Source organism: Martes martes (assembly GCF_963455335.1).
Source record: "Martes martes genome assembly, chromosome: 14".
Lineage (NCBI taxonomy): Eukaryota > Metazoa > Chordata > Mammalia > Carnivora > Mustelidae > Martes > Martes martes.
The window spans coordinates 48960171-48975554 of record NC_137902.1 but is presented as its reverse complement, the minus strand read 5'-3'; the positions used below and the strand labels follow the sequence as shown (position 1 = coordinate 48975554).

Sequence of the window (15384 nt, the reverse complement as noted above, 5' to 3'; positions counted from 1 at the left end):
ACAAGAATTCTCCCCTTTTACCACCACCAGCGAGGGCAAGGATGATCACCTCTTCCTTACAGATCCATGTACTGGGACAAGGAGAGGCTCCATAATTCCAGAGTTTCCCAATGCAGGAAATGAAAATGGCCTGAAACTGAACTGTGGGGGCCTAATCAGGTAACAGGAAAAAATAACACAACACGGAATCAAGAGCACTGGGCTTAGCCTCAACTCGGGCCCCTTTCTGCCCTGCAACTTCTGGCCTGTCCTCACACCATACAGATGTGAGTGTGGAACCCAACGCAATGCCAACAAGACAGCCCTCATCTGGGGTTGCTAGAGAATCAAGCGAGATACAAAAGTATGCAGTAAGACTCAAAACGCTGAGCAGCAACGTACCATCAATCCTAGAACAGGAATGTCCCTGCCCTCAAAATAAAACAACATGGTGTGTTCCTTAGTCATCTTCATACCCTAGGCCTGAGCATGGTGGGTCATAAGTGTCTGGGTCTCTGAGCATGAGCAGAGCACAGGGGTTTGTGTGCAACCTGCCCAGTACCACCCGGGCCAGCTTCCCCCTCAGCGCCAGGCCCACGTGGGGCTGGGGGCTGGGGCTGCCAGCCATCATTTGCCTGCAGCACAGCCAGATCCCAGTGCACCAGTGCCAGCCAGGGGATGGGCATCCTGGACCCGGGGCCCACAAGGGGTATGGAAACCACCAAGAAAGGCCCTAACAGGGTGATGGCAGACCCACATACAGGGAAAGGTGCCTCCAACCCCACAACCAGAGCAGCTCCATTATGCTCTGAGCATCACCCCGTAAGAAGGGCTCACTGGTGAAAAGAGGAAAAAAAACAAAAGTTGGAAAACCACTGCACAATAACGCATCCTTTGGGAAGCCTGGGTGCCTCAGTCAGTTAAGCATCTGCCTTCAGCTCAGGTCATGATCCCAGGGTGCTGGGACTGAGTCCCCACATCGGGCGCCCTGCTTAGCAGGGAGGCTGCCTCTCCCTCTCCCTCTGCCTGTCGCTCCCCCTACTTGTGCTCTCTGACAAATAAAATCTTTAAGAACATAATAATAATAAATATTCATCCTTTACAATGGTCTCAACACTATTGTTTACTTGCACACCATGTTACCCCTCCCCAGAAGCTCTATCTTGCCATACCAAAAGCTATCCTAATTTTTCTCTAAAACGTTAACTAAAATGAACTTAACTTCCCCTTGACAACTCTTTTTCTGAGGATTTCGTGACACTCTGCAAACCCACAGAATTCTGTTTTGTTGTAAAACTAGGGTCTTAAATCACTGTGCTCAGGGAAAAATCAAACCCTACTCTGTTCCTTCCTCAGAGGTCAAGACCAGTTCCTACAACCTCAGCCCAAGTGAGGCCCCACCTTCTCTGCCAGGCACAGAAAAGGGGGGACCTAATTAATGGCAATTCATCCATCTATTCCAGAGATTAAAGCTAGAGCTGATTCAAACATTCCAAGGAGGACGTGGGTCTGCACGCTAACTTCTTCACTTCCTTGATCAGAAATAGAAAGATAAAAGCAATTTAGAAAAAAAATTACCCCAATGAGATTTCCCCATGTCTTTATCCTCGTGGGCACATCTGATAGCCTTCTTAGCATCCTCCAAACCACCAGCCCAGAAGAGGACTGGGTTTGCCCAGGGACTCAAATATGGCCATCATTGGGAGACCGAACGCAGGTTTGAGGGACGTAAATGCTGGAGTCAGAAATCCCAAAGTGGAGACAGAGGGCTACCAATGATGTGCTGTGTGGACAGGAGTTTATTCTTTGTGTCTCAGTTTCCTCCACTACAAAAAGTGAGACTGAAGACAGCCAATATACACTGCAGCTCTTACCAGGAACAGCTTATAAAATCACCCCCTTAATAAGTGAGGTTTTTTACAGCCAAATAAATGGGTCTCATCAGCCTTTGGCCTACAGGTACCCAGGGCTCTTTGTCAGCCCTCTCAGTTCCCTCTTAAAACAAGGACAAGATATAGAAAAGGTGGCATTTGCCACTCCCTGGCTCTGAACCTGTTAAACAAAACAATAGGTCATAACTGAAAACTCCTGGTGCACAATACTTTGAGCATCTGAACTACTCCAAACTGCGTTTTTTTTTTCCTCTGGTAAAGCAATAAGTAGACCCCTCACAGAGTAGCAACAATAAATGTAATAAAGCAGAGTGCCTGCCACAACAGTAGGAGCCTAATAAATGCAGGTTCTCTTCCTTTCTCAGTGCTATGCCTTCTTCCTCCAGCTTCCTTGTCTAAAAGACTGCCTTTCCACACTCCCAACCAGGCTAGGCCAAGCCTACCACTTCTCACAAACTCCCAATAATACCCCCACCCCCAACACACACACAGGAATACTCACAAATCCATCACTCAAGGGCACCAGCCACCAGCCTTCCCTCCTCAGGCAGCTCAGCACCGCCGGGGAGGGATCTGAGCCACAGCAGCCACTACTAGGATTTTCCCATGGTGCAATGCAACTTCCCCAACTTTTCCAGGCCCACAGTTTCCAAAGAAACCTAGCAGGCATTGTGCATAATCAAGCGCAAGTCTGGGCGAGCAAACAGACTGAACTCTGGACAGAGGGAGTGGACAGAGTCAGAAAGTCAAAAGGCACCAGTGATCATGAACCTGGGTGGCAGGGACCAAAATTCAGTAGGACCAGTCCTGGCCCAGGCTCCATTCTTCTAGACTGTATCACTGATTAAAGGCTAGCAGGGACTCCCAAATGAACGGCGGATGATGAAGAGCCTTAGGAAAGGGACTGCCGGACATCCCTCCGAGGTCGGCTGGACCTGGTGGTCTCAGGAGCACCCCGATGCCGTCGCAACCGGAGAGTCGGGGCCTGCAGTGCCGGGCATTGTTCACAGCGACGGGCGGGATCGGGGGAGGAGGTGCGAAGTAAGGGACCACGCAAGGCCCCCCTCCCCAGACCGGCCAAGGGACGGAAGCCCCGACCCACCGCCACAGCCCTCGAGAGTTCCCCCTGGGAGCTGCAAAGAGAGATGGTGGAAGGCGGTCCCAGAGGCCGGGCCAGGGGTCTGCCACTCACCGGCGCCCTCCGAGGGCTGCGGCGGCCCGACGACGCCGTTCAGGTAGAGAATGGGCAGCAGGTGAGGCTGCGTCTTCTCCAGCGCCGCCCGCAGGTCCTGGAAGTGGTCTCGCTCCTTGGCCAGGAGCAGCTTGAGCAGCAGCTCCGCCTTGGCGCCTCCCGCCTCCTCGTCCAGCTGCCGCCGCTCGCCGGGGCTCAGCGCTCCCGCGGCCTCGAGCAGCCCGAGCACGGCCTCCACCTCGGTCATGGCCTGGGCCAGGCTCTGCTGACACTGGGCGAGCAGCTCCCGGCGCTGCGGCTCCATGGTGGCGGGCCGCCCCGCCCCGCCCCGCGGACGGCTCTGGCTCCCCGAGGCCGGCGGGCGGGCGGGCGGCGGCGACGGCGAGTGGCCTCGGGCGGCGGGCGCTCGGCTGCAACCCTAGGGCGCCCAGAGCCGCGGGGCCGCGGGGGCCATGGGCCGGGGCCTGGCGGGCTGGGGGCCCGGGCGGCGCGCGGCGCTCAGCAGCGGCCGCCTCCCGGGCTCAGGAGCGCAGCCATGTTGGCTGCGGCGGCGGCGGCGGGACTGGAAGAGGAGGAGGAGACGGAGGAGGAGAAGGAGGAGGCGGAGGAGGGGACGGCGGCCGGGGCGCGCCCCGAGGCCGGGCTCCAGCCGGGCATGCTCCCCCGCCCCCTCCGCGCGCGCCGCCCGCCGCTCCCTTCCCGGCCGCGCGAGAGATCGCGCCCCGGGCTCCCGGGCCCCGCGCCGCCCACCAAACTAGACCACAACTCCGCGGGGAAAGTCGCCGGCGCCGCCCTCGCCAGGCCCCCGACGGCTCGGGCCCGGCTCTGCGGCCGCCCCGGCCCGCCTCACCGGGGCCCCGCGGCCGCCGCCCGCTCCGCCATGGCCCGAGCCCCACCGCCGCCGCCGCCGCCTCCTCCCGTCCCCCGCCGTCCCTCTGAGAGTCCGGGCGCCCGGTCCCGAGGGGATGGCGAAGGGGAGGGGTCCCCGCCTCCCCGCCCCCGGCCCGCCCGGGAGGCGGGACGTCGCGTTCCTTCTCTCCGAGGCCTGGGAGCCGCCGGGGGTGGGGACGCGAAGTCAGGGGACCTGCAGGAAGCAGCCCACACCCCCAGGTCCCCTCGGCCGGACACACGGCGAACCCTCAGGCTATTGGAGACAGCCTCAAACAAAACCATGCACCACCCCCCATTCAGGGTCTCTAATCTGAGAACTCCAAAATAAAGCCGGGACACAATTGAGGAAGGAGTCCCCTAAATTTGGACATCTCCAAATTAAGACCCCCTCCGAATCTGTGAGATTTCCCCCACTCCAAGGAACCCCTAGAGAATTTCCCAATAGACTCCCCTGAGTCTAGGTTAATCAGGATCTTTGCCCTCACGCCCATTTGAGATCTTGGTCCCCAGAGTCTCAGAGGGGTTTGGACGTCCTCAGAGGAGGAGAGGATGTGTTGATGAAGAGGGTGGTGGGGGGTTGGCGGCGGAGCCCTTGATCTTTTTGACAAGATGTCACCCCGAGATCCTAGCTAGTCTAAGAGAAGGCAAATCAATGGATTACGGAAACCTTGGACCCTGATGCCCTCAGGACCTACAGTCAAGAACTCTTTCGTTTTCCTTTATAGCCTGTTTCAGACACTTACCACCCAAATGCAGGAGGTGGTCCTTAACGCTGGAGTCCCAACTGTTTGCTCTCCGGAACCCCACCCCACCCCACCCCGCTAGTGTAAAGTGGGATCCAAGGCCCATTGTAAACGTTTGTGTTGGAGTGAATGACTCTCAAGTACAAACGCTAGGGGCCCAGGGCGCCTTTGCTCCTGACAGTCACTTCCACCCCCCACTTCCTTTCCTGCCTCCAAAAGCAAAATTTTCTCCAAGATTCTGCTTCTTTAAGGGGAAGAGTCATTTTTATATAATGGAAACAAACTTTATGCATAGCGGTTAGAAACAAGGGGACCAGAATTTGCACTTCACTTTTGGATTTCCCTTTCAATAACTGTGCAAGGTGGGAGCAAATCAATTCCTCTGCCTGATCTCACTTTTTCCTCAGGAAAACAGAGTGGGAAGTGTGTATTTAATCAGGGGTTATTAGCTTTGAGTTCATAAATAAGCTAGAGGGTGTCAGTGAAGCTTTTGAAATTATGTGAACATTTTTGTGGACATGTATTTATTTCTGGAATGGGGGACGGGAGTGTTCCTAGCTTTAATTAAATTGTTTAAGACCTCCATGACCAGAAATGGACTCCGAAATGGCAGAACTGAATTCTTTTAAGAAGCCTCCCTGCTCAGATAGTCTGGGCTTCTCTCAGCTGAGGCTCTAGGGGAGGGGAAGGCTGGTTATTGCACAGTGCCAGGGTCTAGACAGGCTTCCTCTAGCTGTCCCTTCCCCCTTGCCCCTGAGACATGGTTCCCCCTTCTGGCCACCACCTCTGCAGCAACTGCAGAGCCAAAATTATCCGCAAAGGCATCCATCCCTCAGGACACACCTGAAGGACAGGACCTCTGTTCTTAGATGGATTAACTAGAAATCTAGGGGATGGAAAGAAGGAAGAAGGGGGGAGGAGGAGAAGCAGGAGAGTCATTTGTTTTATGGTTAGAACCAATAGTGAGTAAGTCCTGATCCAAAGAGTGCCTGAGACAGCAGGGAGACATAGTATCCCAGTGTCCCAAAAAGGATGGTGGGTAGCATGTGTGTTTTCTCTCTGGAAGCTTTCCAGAGGTGCAGTGAGGAAGCTCATTTGCTAAGAGCATTTTTTCCCAGTGACGGAGACTACTTTCAGCAAACCCTTTATTGGAAACTACGGCATTTGATGCAAAACACAAATTCTTGAGGAAAAGGTTTATTTGATAAAATTTAACTTTAGGGGCGCCTGGGTGGCTCAGTGGGTTAAGCCTCTGCCTTCGGCTCAGGTCATGATCCCAGGGTCCTGGAATCGAGCCCCACATCGGGCTCTCTGCTCAGCGGGGAGCCTGCTTCCCCCTCTCTCTCTGTCTGTTGCTCTGCCTACTTGCGGTCTCTCTCTGTCAAATGAATAAATAAAATATTAAAAAAAAAATTTAACTTTAGCATTCCTTTCACCAGTGACCTTGTATTTCTGTAGCATTTTATACCCTTCAGGACATCTTCTGACACACTATGTCCCTTGTGCCCTGTTCTGGGTTAAATTGTATCCCCTGAAAAGATGTGTTCATGCCCTAACTCCCAGTACCTGTGAATGTGACCTTATTTGGAAATAAGGTCTTTGCAGATGTAATCAAGTTAAAATAAGGTCATACAGGATTTGGGTGGGCCCTAATCCAATGACTGGTGTTCTTATAAGAGGGAAATTTGGACACAGACACACACATAAAGGAGAATACTATGTGTTCTCTCTCCAAGAAGACGGAAGCAGAGGTTGGAGTGATGGGTCTACCAGCCAGGGAACACCAAGGATTCCGGGCAACCACTGAAAGCTAGGAAAGACACCTAGAATGGATTCTCCCTCAGAGCCCTCGGAGACACCAGCCCTGTGAAGCCTGACTTCAGACTTCTAGCCTCCAGAACTGTGAGCTACTAGATTTCTGCTTTGTGGTTTGTGGTCATTTGTTATGGCCGCCCCAGGAAACACAGCCCCCTCAGGATGGCGGAAGTTTGAAAGACAAAGCTGGGCATTTCTATTTTACAAATCATCCTAACACCTGACCACTACTGTCTAAGAATTTTTCTGTAGAGGTACCCACTTTTCCTTTTTTCTTCTGATCTTAGTAACAGAGGGCTTCTCCTCCTTGAGAACAGCCCTTTAATGTTCTGGGTACAATCCCTGCACTCTCAACACATGTGTGCACATGGTCTCCCCCTGCACTGACCCCGTCTCCACATGCTCACAGGCCCCCTTCCCTCTCTCTTGTCCTCAGGAAGGAGCCACTGCCTGACAAGGGGACCTCCACAGGCTCATAGACCACTCACTCTTTAGTTGGTGCTTTACAATCAGCCTTCTGAGCCCAGCTCCCACAGACAGTGCTCTCTCCACAGGCATTCACCTTCTTTCACACCTCCTGCCATGTCCACTCTGCTCTCAGAACTCCTTGTTCTCCCTCCTACCCCTCCCGCCCCCACTGGCTCCTTTCTCCCCATGGCTGACCCTTCATTCTTCTTGTCTCCCCAGCTCCCTCCCTCCTACAGGGCAGTCACACCTGAGCTGGACAGAGATGCGAGATGCGCTCAGATCCCACCATAGACACTCACTGACTCTGTAGACCTGGGCTAGCTGCTTAACTTTTCTGAGCCTCCGTTTCCGCATTTCTAAATTGGGAATAAGCATCACCCTTTGTTAGGATTATGAGGGTTCAGAGGTGGGGCTGATACAAAGCCCCAGCACAATGCCTGGTATCTGATGGGCATAGAAACCCCCAATGTAGCATTTGAACAGGCAACTTCTGCAGTCAGAATGCCTAATTTAAGTAATAGCTTTGCAACTTAATAGCTGTATGATGTTGGGTAAAACTACAGTGCCTCAGTCTCCTTATCTTTAATATAGGGGTATCAATAAAATTATTAAAGTAGTTAGTCATATATATATATATATATACACACACACACACACATACATACATATAATTAGTGCTCAGTCTATGGTAGATGTCACTGTGCTTTTGGCTTCTACTCTCTTGTGCGTCTGAGAGGAAAGACTGTGCAAGGCATGTAGAAACAGGTTTTGAGCAGATGTTTCCAGATTCCTGAATAAAAGATTGTGGCCTCCAGCTTAAAGACTTCCATTTGACTTGTATTCAGATGGCAAGAGCGGGGGCCCTTTCTACCTTGTTCTATGCCGTACCCCCCTAGCACAGCGCCTGGCCTGTGTTAGAGGCTCAATACATATTTTTTAATCAATCCGTGAACATACGAAAGAATAAACAACTCAAGAGTTTTTGCTCTGTGGCCCCATTTCAAAAATAATTTCTGCCCAAAACAGAAAGATGGGAAAAGAATACTTTACATAATGAGCAGCCTCAGAAGCAAAGCGAGAGAAGCCCTGGGGAAGTGGGCAGCAGCAGGTCGCAAGCTCAGTACAGGTGCCCAAACTCCTCCCACTTGGGAGCCACGCCCGCCCCACCGGGCTGAGCACCAGGAGCCCCACCCTCTCCTGCTACAGGCTCTACCCACCAGACCCTGCTGGGAAATCGATCCCTGAGCTAATGGTGTGGTGTGGTGTGGTGTGGTGTGGTGTGGTGTGGTGTGGTGTGGTGTGGTGTGGTGTGGTTTGGTTTGACAGAGAGGAGATCGCAAGTAGGTAGAGAGGCAGCCAGAGAGAGAGAGGAGGTAGCAGGCTCCCAACTGAGCAGAGAGCCTGATGCAGGGGCTCGATTCCAGGACCCTGAGATCATGACTTGAGCGGAAGGCAGAGGCTTAACCCACTGAGCCACCCAGGCACCCCCAAGCTCATGTAGTCTTGAAGGCAAGGTCCCCTCCAGACTGCAAGCCCAGTCCTGCCAGGGACCGTTAACCCTTTGATTCAGAGCTCATTCTTCACATTTGAACTTAGATGTTATTTACTTTAAGAAGCCGTACTTGCCTTTCCGACTTCCTCTCAAAAGGGCAGAATGGCACCCCTAAGATCTCCACATCTAGTCCCCAGAACCTATGAATGTGAAATGTGTTATGTTACAAGGCGAAAAGGGGTGGTGCGGATGTGATGAAAGTTACAGACTTTAAGATGGGGACAGCTGCCTGGATTACTCAGGGGAGTTCATTCTAACCACATGAGCCCTTAAAAGCAGAGAATTTTCTAGGGTTGGAGGCAGTGGAAGGGGAAGTCGAGAGATTCCAACCATGAGAAGGATTTGACTTGCCACTGGGGCCTTTGAGACATAGGGCCCCAGTGCAAAGGCCCAAGAGAGGCTGTAGAAGCAAGGGTTGGTGTCCAGCTGATAGCAAGCAAACAGCTTCCCTATCAGAGCCCTACCAGCGGATGCCTTGAATTTTAGGCCTGTGAGACCCTGAGTATAGAAACCAGTTGAGCCAACTGGGACCTTGGACCTTCAGAGCTATGAGATAGTAAATATGGGTTTTAAAGCCCTACATTTGGGGCAAGTTTGTTATGGCAGCCATAGAAAACTGACAGTTCCCAAAGACTCTGAGCTCTGCAGACACAGGAACAGTATCTTCTTGTTCCCTGTGAAACCCCTCGTACTTACACGATGCCTGCCGTTTGGTGTATGAGTGAACGGAAACCTACTCTTCCAGCAGGACTTGCTTTGGGGGTAATTATTTATGGCATCTTTTATAAACAAAATCCAGCTCTCCACTAACAATCTGAAGGGAGGTTTTCAAATGGAGAATCTTAGAAACCAGGCTTTCTCTGCACACTGAGTGAGCTGGGGCCCCAGAGGCCTCTGACCCTGAATTTTATGTTCTAATAGATAAGCAACAGCTGTTCCCTGGAGAAACAGACCCTGGCACTCCATTCCACGTGTGCAGCAACTTTGGCAGGAAACAAGGCTGTACACGCGAGAGTGCATGCGCATGTGTACTCAGCAAGCGTGGGTGGGCATTGTGAGACTATTTCGGTGTGAGTGGGGGTCTCTGTGAGTACAAACTGCACTAGTATGAACCCTTGGATGTGTGTGGGCGGAGAATTTATCCTTTCTAGGATAGCTTTCCTTCCCCACCCTAGAAAGTGCATGTGGCCCTATACCTGACTGTGACATTTGAAAGGATTTCCTTGCACAGCTCCTGAAGTGAATGAACTCCCCCAGGATGCTCCAAATGGAATTCTACTTATGAAGACGCTATGTTTCACCCAACTTTTTAAGAATGCTGTGAAATGAACTATATACCTGTTTACAAAAAATATTAACTTAAGCTAGGCTTTTGGTAGCTTCTCAGATCATGAAGACAATTTTCTTCCAGGTGGCTTTTGTTCTTAGTTCAGGAATAGCCCATAGGCAAATTTCCTAAAATTTTAAAACAGGAAATCGGGGAGAGTCTCATTTAGTAATGAGTCTTGCCCAAGGTACTGGGGACAGGGTGAAATCAGAGATTCAAAGCATTTGAGAACCTTAGAAAGAATTAATTAATGTTTAACAATTAAATAAATAGTTAACAACTATTTATTGAGTGCTCACTGTGTGCCATGCCCTAGGCTAGGCCCTAGGGCTACTCATTTTGTAAATGAAGAGCCAAAAAGTTGCTTGCCCAAAACTACACTGTCAGAACTGGGGAAAGGATTCAAGTTCATCACCTACAATTATCGCCCTGTCTAGACTAGCCTATGCCCACCTTGGTGGAGTCTTCAACTTCATTTAGTCCTTCTGTGCACCCACACAAACTGTCTGCAGCAACCCTGCAAGGCTTATGCCCCATCTCCTCATCCTTTATCCCTTCTCGGCATTTAAACACTTCTGTGGGGTGGGGGGGGGGGTGCGTCTGGGTGGCTCAGTCAATTAAGATTAAGCTTCTGCCTTCTGCTCAGGTCATGATCCAGGGTCCTGGGATCAAGCTCCGCATTGGGCTCCCCTGCTCAGGGGAAGCTTCCTTTTCCCTCTCCTTCTCCCTGCCACTCCCCCTGCCTGTGCTCGCGCACGCGCTCTCTCTCTGTGTCAAATTAAAAAATTTTAAAAATCTTTAAAAAATATTAAACACTTCCAGGGGGTGCCCCCTCTACAGAAACCAGTTTGAAGCCACATTTGGGAAGGTTCTGATGTCATGCGATAATATCTTCCTTTAGTGACTTCTCCCAAAGGGTTGTTAATTTGACAACAATGATGCTGAAACTCAGGTATGAACAGTGATCTTCATGAACTTTAGTGGGGCAAGACTGGCATGCCTAGTCTCCCATCCATGGTTCAAGAATTGCAGGATTCCCCTCTTTAGGACTCTGCTACTTCCTCACTTCCTCAGGAGTCTTCGCTAGCTCCCCATTGACTACAGGACCAAGTACACCTCCTCAGCTGGACGTGTAAGGCTTGCTGGCATCTAATTTCATCTATTCTATCCACCCCATTCCTACCCCAATTTTCCAGTGACTGGCCTTCTCTGAGCCCTCTCCTCCCATGCCTCCTCTTTACCTGTCCAAACCCCTCTCATCCTTTAGGATCAGGAAAGCCTCCTGCTGACCACATCCTCCCCTCCCCAGAACTCCAGAGGGGTTTCTTCCTCAAACAACTTCTGGCCCTGTTGCCATGATCCATTTCCTTGCATTGTTGCCAGTTTCACCAGGTTAGGTTCCAGCGCCCGAACATGCTGTGACAGGGACTTTGCAGTATTCCTTTTCGCACAGCCCTCCCAGGATGGCCTAGGTTGGTAGAAGCCTGATGCAGATGCTTCCAAAGTAACTGAGGATCCAAAAAACCCAGGCAAAGGGGCAGAGAGAAGCTAGCACTTTCCACCCTTCAGACCTCATTTTAAAGGTCACTTCTGCAGAAGCCCACCCAGTCCCAGCATCTCCCCCAAATTATCAAAGTGGGCTTCCATTCCCTTTGAGCAGTAATTTTCCTTCCTGGCATTCCTCATGGTTCACATTCTCTCTTATAGGACTCTATGTTTAGTGACTGCCTCCTGCCGATGGTAAGCTCCACTGAACACCTGTCTGGCTCACCTGTGTATCCCCAGCATCTCATCTGATGCATGACAGAGGCTCAGGACTATATGTTTAAAGAGAGAATTAGAGAAGGCCAGGAGATTACCTGCTCTTGGTGCCCGTGGTTACGCTCAGGAACTCCCTGAGGCCACATCATCTCTCTGGTCTAGACCAGAGACTCTAGTCTGGGAGCACCAGGGTCTCCAGGCTTATTACAGCCCCAGCCACAGGGCACATGATGACAGTTCCACTTTCCTGAGTGCCAACTACACGCCCAGCAGCCCGCAGTTACCACTCTCTACCACACCTTGCTAGCATGTGCCACCATCAGCTCCATTCGCCAGATGAGGTGCTCGAGGCTCAGCATTCCTACCCCTCCCAGCCCACTGGCTGTGTGCCTGTCTCTCATCTAGTAGGGAAAGAATCCCTAGTGCCAGGGAAAATCCAAGAAGCCTCAGAAAATGCATCAAGACAACCCCTTCCTTCCAAGGAATGAAACCCTGCTTCCAGAGAACAAGCTAGAAAGCAGTGGTTGTAAAGCTGCACAGACACACGTCCATCAAATGCAAATGGCCCCGTGGGCCTGCTGAACTCTTGGAGGCGGTGAGAATGAACCGAAGCCAGAAACTGCCTGCTAGAAGGGACGGTGCAGCCTGGGAACCCTGGTTTGGGTAAAATCAGAAAACCACCGGGGCCCCAACACTTCTAGGACATTCGCAATCCTTTCGCACATTCTCTCCAGTATCTCTCCCCCCCACCCCAAACCACGTGGTGGTCACGGTGCTTCTAGTCCACATGGAGGCTCAGAGAAGCAAGTCAACCTGCTCAGGACCGCAAAGATGGAAAGCAATGGCATCAGGGGTAGCCTGGACAGCCTTAGAACAACTCCCCACAGGTGTCAGCAAGGCTGCCATTGAAGCAAACCTCTTTGGTGCAGAAGCGGGAGCTGGAGAAACAGCCGCGGGATGGAACATGAGCCTCTAGTTTCCAGCCAAGAAGCGCCCAATTCTGCACGGCTTTACTGGGGTTGTTCCCTGGGGGAAAGCCCCCTCTGTGGGAGGCTTCATGAGGCCAGCACACTCAGGCTGCAGGCCACAGCAGAGGTAGCTGTGGGAGTGCAAGGTCATGAGGACCTCTAAGAGACTGAAGATCCAGGTGGACAATGGCCAGACCATATATAAAAACAGAGCTCTGACCCATGATCCGAGCCCACTGGTTCAGAGAAGCAACCCACTGCCTCCAGCAACTGGTCCAGGGAGCCAGACAACAATGCCTGTAGCAATCGGCCCCAAAGAGCTAAGACTTCAGAACTGACAGCTTCCTGGATTTCTGCTTCCCATGTAGGACCCACCAGAGAAAGCCAGATATGCTCCCCTTGCCCCAGGGTGCTCTGCTTCCAACTTCCCCATGCCAAGCCTCCCATCTGGGCGCACCTGGAGTCTTCCCCTTTCCACTGTGAAACTTGACCACTTCTCTGTGCACCAAAACACAAGTGATGGGGGCTGACTCCCTTGCTATAGCAAACTGAGAGTAGATGGCCTCTGCTTATCCTCCTCTGGGTGGTCTTCATTTATTTCCACATCTCTTAATTGCCTCATTGCTTTGTGACTCTGTTGTCATACCTGTGCAATGGGATAATAATTCTGGGCACAAATCTCTGGGGAAGAAACTGCCTAGGATTGCGGAAGAGCCTCCCGATATACCCCCATTCCCCGAGAGCCCTCTGATCTCCATTCAGTGGCCACATAACCCACTACCCTCTGGTTTGGAGCATGCCTGGGTATACCCACATGTCCAGGACCCTCATTTTTCTCAGGGAAGGATCCTGAAGCCCAGGCAGAAGAAGCATCTACTTACCCCAGGTCTTCTCCTCCAGAGCTCTGACAGCAAACAGGTGAGTCTTTTCCGGAACTCCACACATGTCACCTTTACCTACACGTGAAAGTGAAGTGAGCTAAAGAGAGCAAAAGTACACCAGACAGTGAGTTACCAGGAGCCCAGAAACTTCCCAAACAGGGAAGGTTCGTCACGGCCTGTACATTGGAAGGATTTTTTTCCTGCTTGGTTTCAGGGCACCCCACCCTGCCTCTCGGAGCCTCCTTCATTCAGGCCACTCACTCCTGTGTCCCTTCCCCTTTCCGGGGGGTCAGCTCCACCCCCTCACTGGCCCCAGCTTCTCATCACAAGACAAAAGCAACAGGGCACCATGTGGGGGCATGAACTGTTTTCACAGCTTCCCAGGTATCGGCTCTCTCGGTCCTCAGAGCAGCCCGCTGAGTATGAGCCATTATCCACACCTGTACCTCACAAATGGGGAAACTGAATCACAGGGAGGTGAGTGAGGTGTCCAAGGACGCACAGCTAGCAAGGAGAAGAGGTGGCGAGAAGACAGATGGGAATAAGGCATTCTCCATCTGAGGTCTAGCACCTTTCTGGGGAGGAAGAGGCCACCCTGTTAATCCTGGGCCAGTCCCTCAGGGCATTCCAAAGGGTGAAAGGCAGCTTACATTCAGAAGGGAGCGGAATATACATGTCGCTAGACAACCATGAGACTCTGCAGAGAGAGCCTGACATCCAGCTTCGGGGGCCCCAGCTTAGACCTGCAAGGCCAGGCCCTCCTGGGTGGCAGCCTGACAACTTGAGTTGTTGAGTCTGGGAAACCAGGGCCCCGTACCAGGACTCTGAATGCAGCTTGCGTGCTAAGTTTGGAGAGCTTCCCACTGACGTGCACACCAGCCCCCAAACGCTCCGAGTACCCCCGCTGCTGCTAGGAGGGGCAGGATACACCTGGGAGACCCATCTAGGCTCTCAAGTACATCACTGCCTTCAGTGTAAATGCTGCCCCCTCTATTAGAACCCAGAACTCCCGAAGGCACGGGGCCAAATGCAGCCACATTTTTAGAGACTTGTGTGCGTTCTTTACCAGACTCTGAGCCGCAGGACAAGAGGCCAGGTTTGTTCATCTCCATTGGCGAACTCCCTCCTGTCGCCCCCTCCCTCCTGCTGACACTTGGGGGACTTTCAGTAATTGTCAGCTGAATGAATAAATTGATGACAGAGGGAGACAGACGTGTTAACAGCTCAGAGGAATTCAAGCAGAATGGAGTAAGTGCTAAATGGTGGCGGAATGAGTCATTATTGCTGACGGGGAAGGAAGAGGGGAAAGGCATTCATCCTCTCTCCCCTGCACTGTCAAAACAGAGCCTTACCTCTTCCTCCCTCCCTCCCTCCCTGTCTCTCACGTTCAGAAGAGAGCAGAAAAATGCACGTGGATAAAAGATGATGCCAGCACACACACCCACAGAGTCATGCCCTCTGCGACCCCCCTAGGGTAAGAAATAGCATTTAGCCAGACTCAAAGGCCTCTGGTGCTCCCTCCACAGGCGGCCCATCACCCACCTCTACCTCTCCAACCTCTGTCCTGAACCTGGTATGAGCCATTTTTGGCTTTTCTCTATAGTTCGGCCATATGTATATGTGTGCGTGTGTATATATATTTATCACTAAACAACACGTTGTTGTGTCATATGTATATGTATGTACGTGTGTGTGTATCACGAAACAACACATTGTTGTGTCGAGCTCCCAACTCAGCAGGGAGTCTGCTTCTCCCTCTGCCTCTCCCCCTTGCTTGTCCTCTCTCTCTCTCTCTCTCTCTCTCTAATGAATAAATAAAATCTTAAAAAATAAATGCATAGAAGCCCCTCTAATAATAAACATGGCACCGAAACCCAGATGGGATGGCCTAGAAGCCCACACAACCAACCCAGCT

At 51.9% G+C, this 15384-nt stretch overlaps 1 protein-coding gene across 1 annotated transcript in view; it reads right to left on the bottom strand.

Annotated features, from left to right (window-relative positions):
- Positions 1 to 3367, bottom strand: part of DLG5 (discs large MAGUK scaffold protein 5) — a gene marked incomplete at its 5' end in the record, with an annotated part of 116143 nt that extends 112776 nt beyond the window's left edge. Inside the window, one exon of the mRNA XM_080823321.1 lies at positions 3064 to 3367. Coding sequence (XP_080679447.1) covers positions 3064 to 3367 — 304 coding nt within the window. The remainder of the gene's footprint in view (positions 1 to 3063) is intronic.
- Positions 3368 to 15384: the final 12017 nt, after the last annotated feature.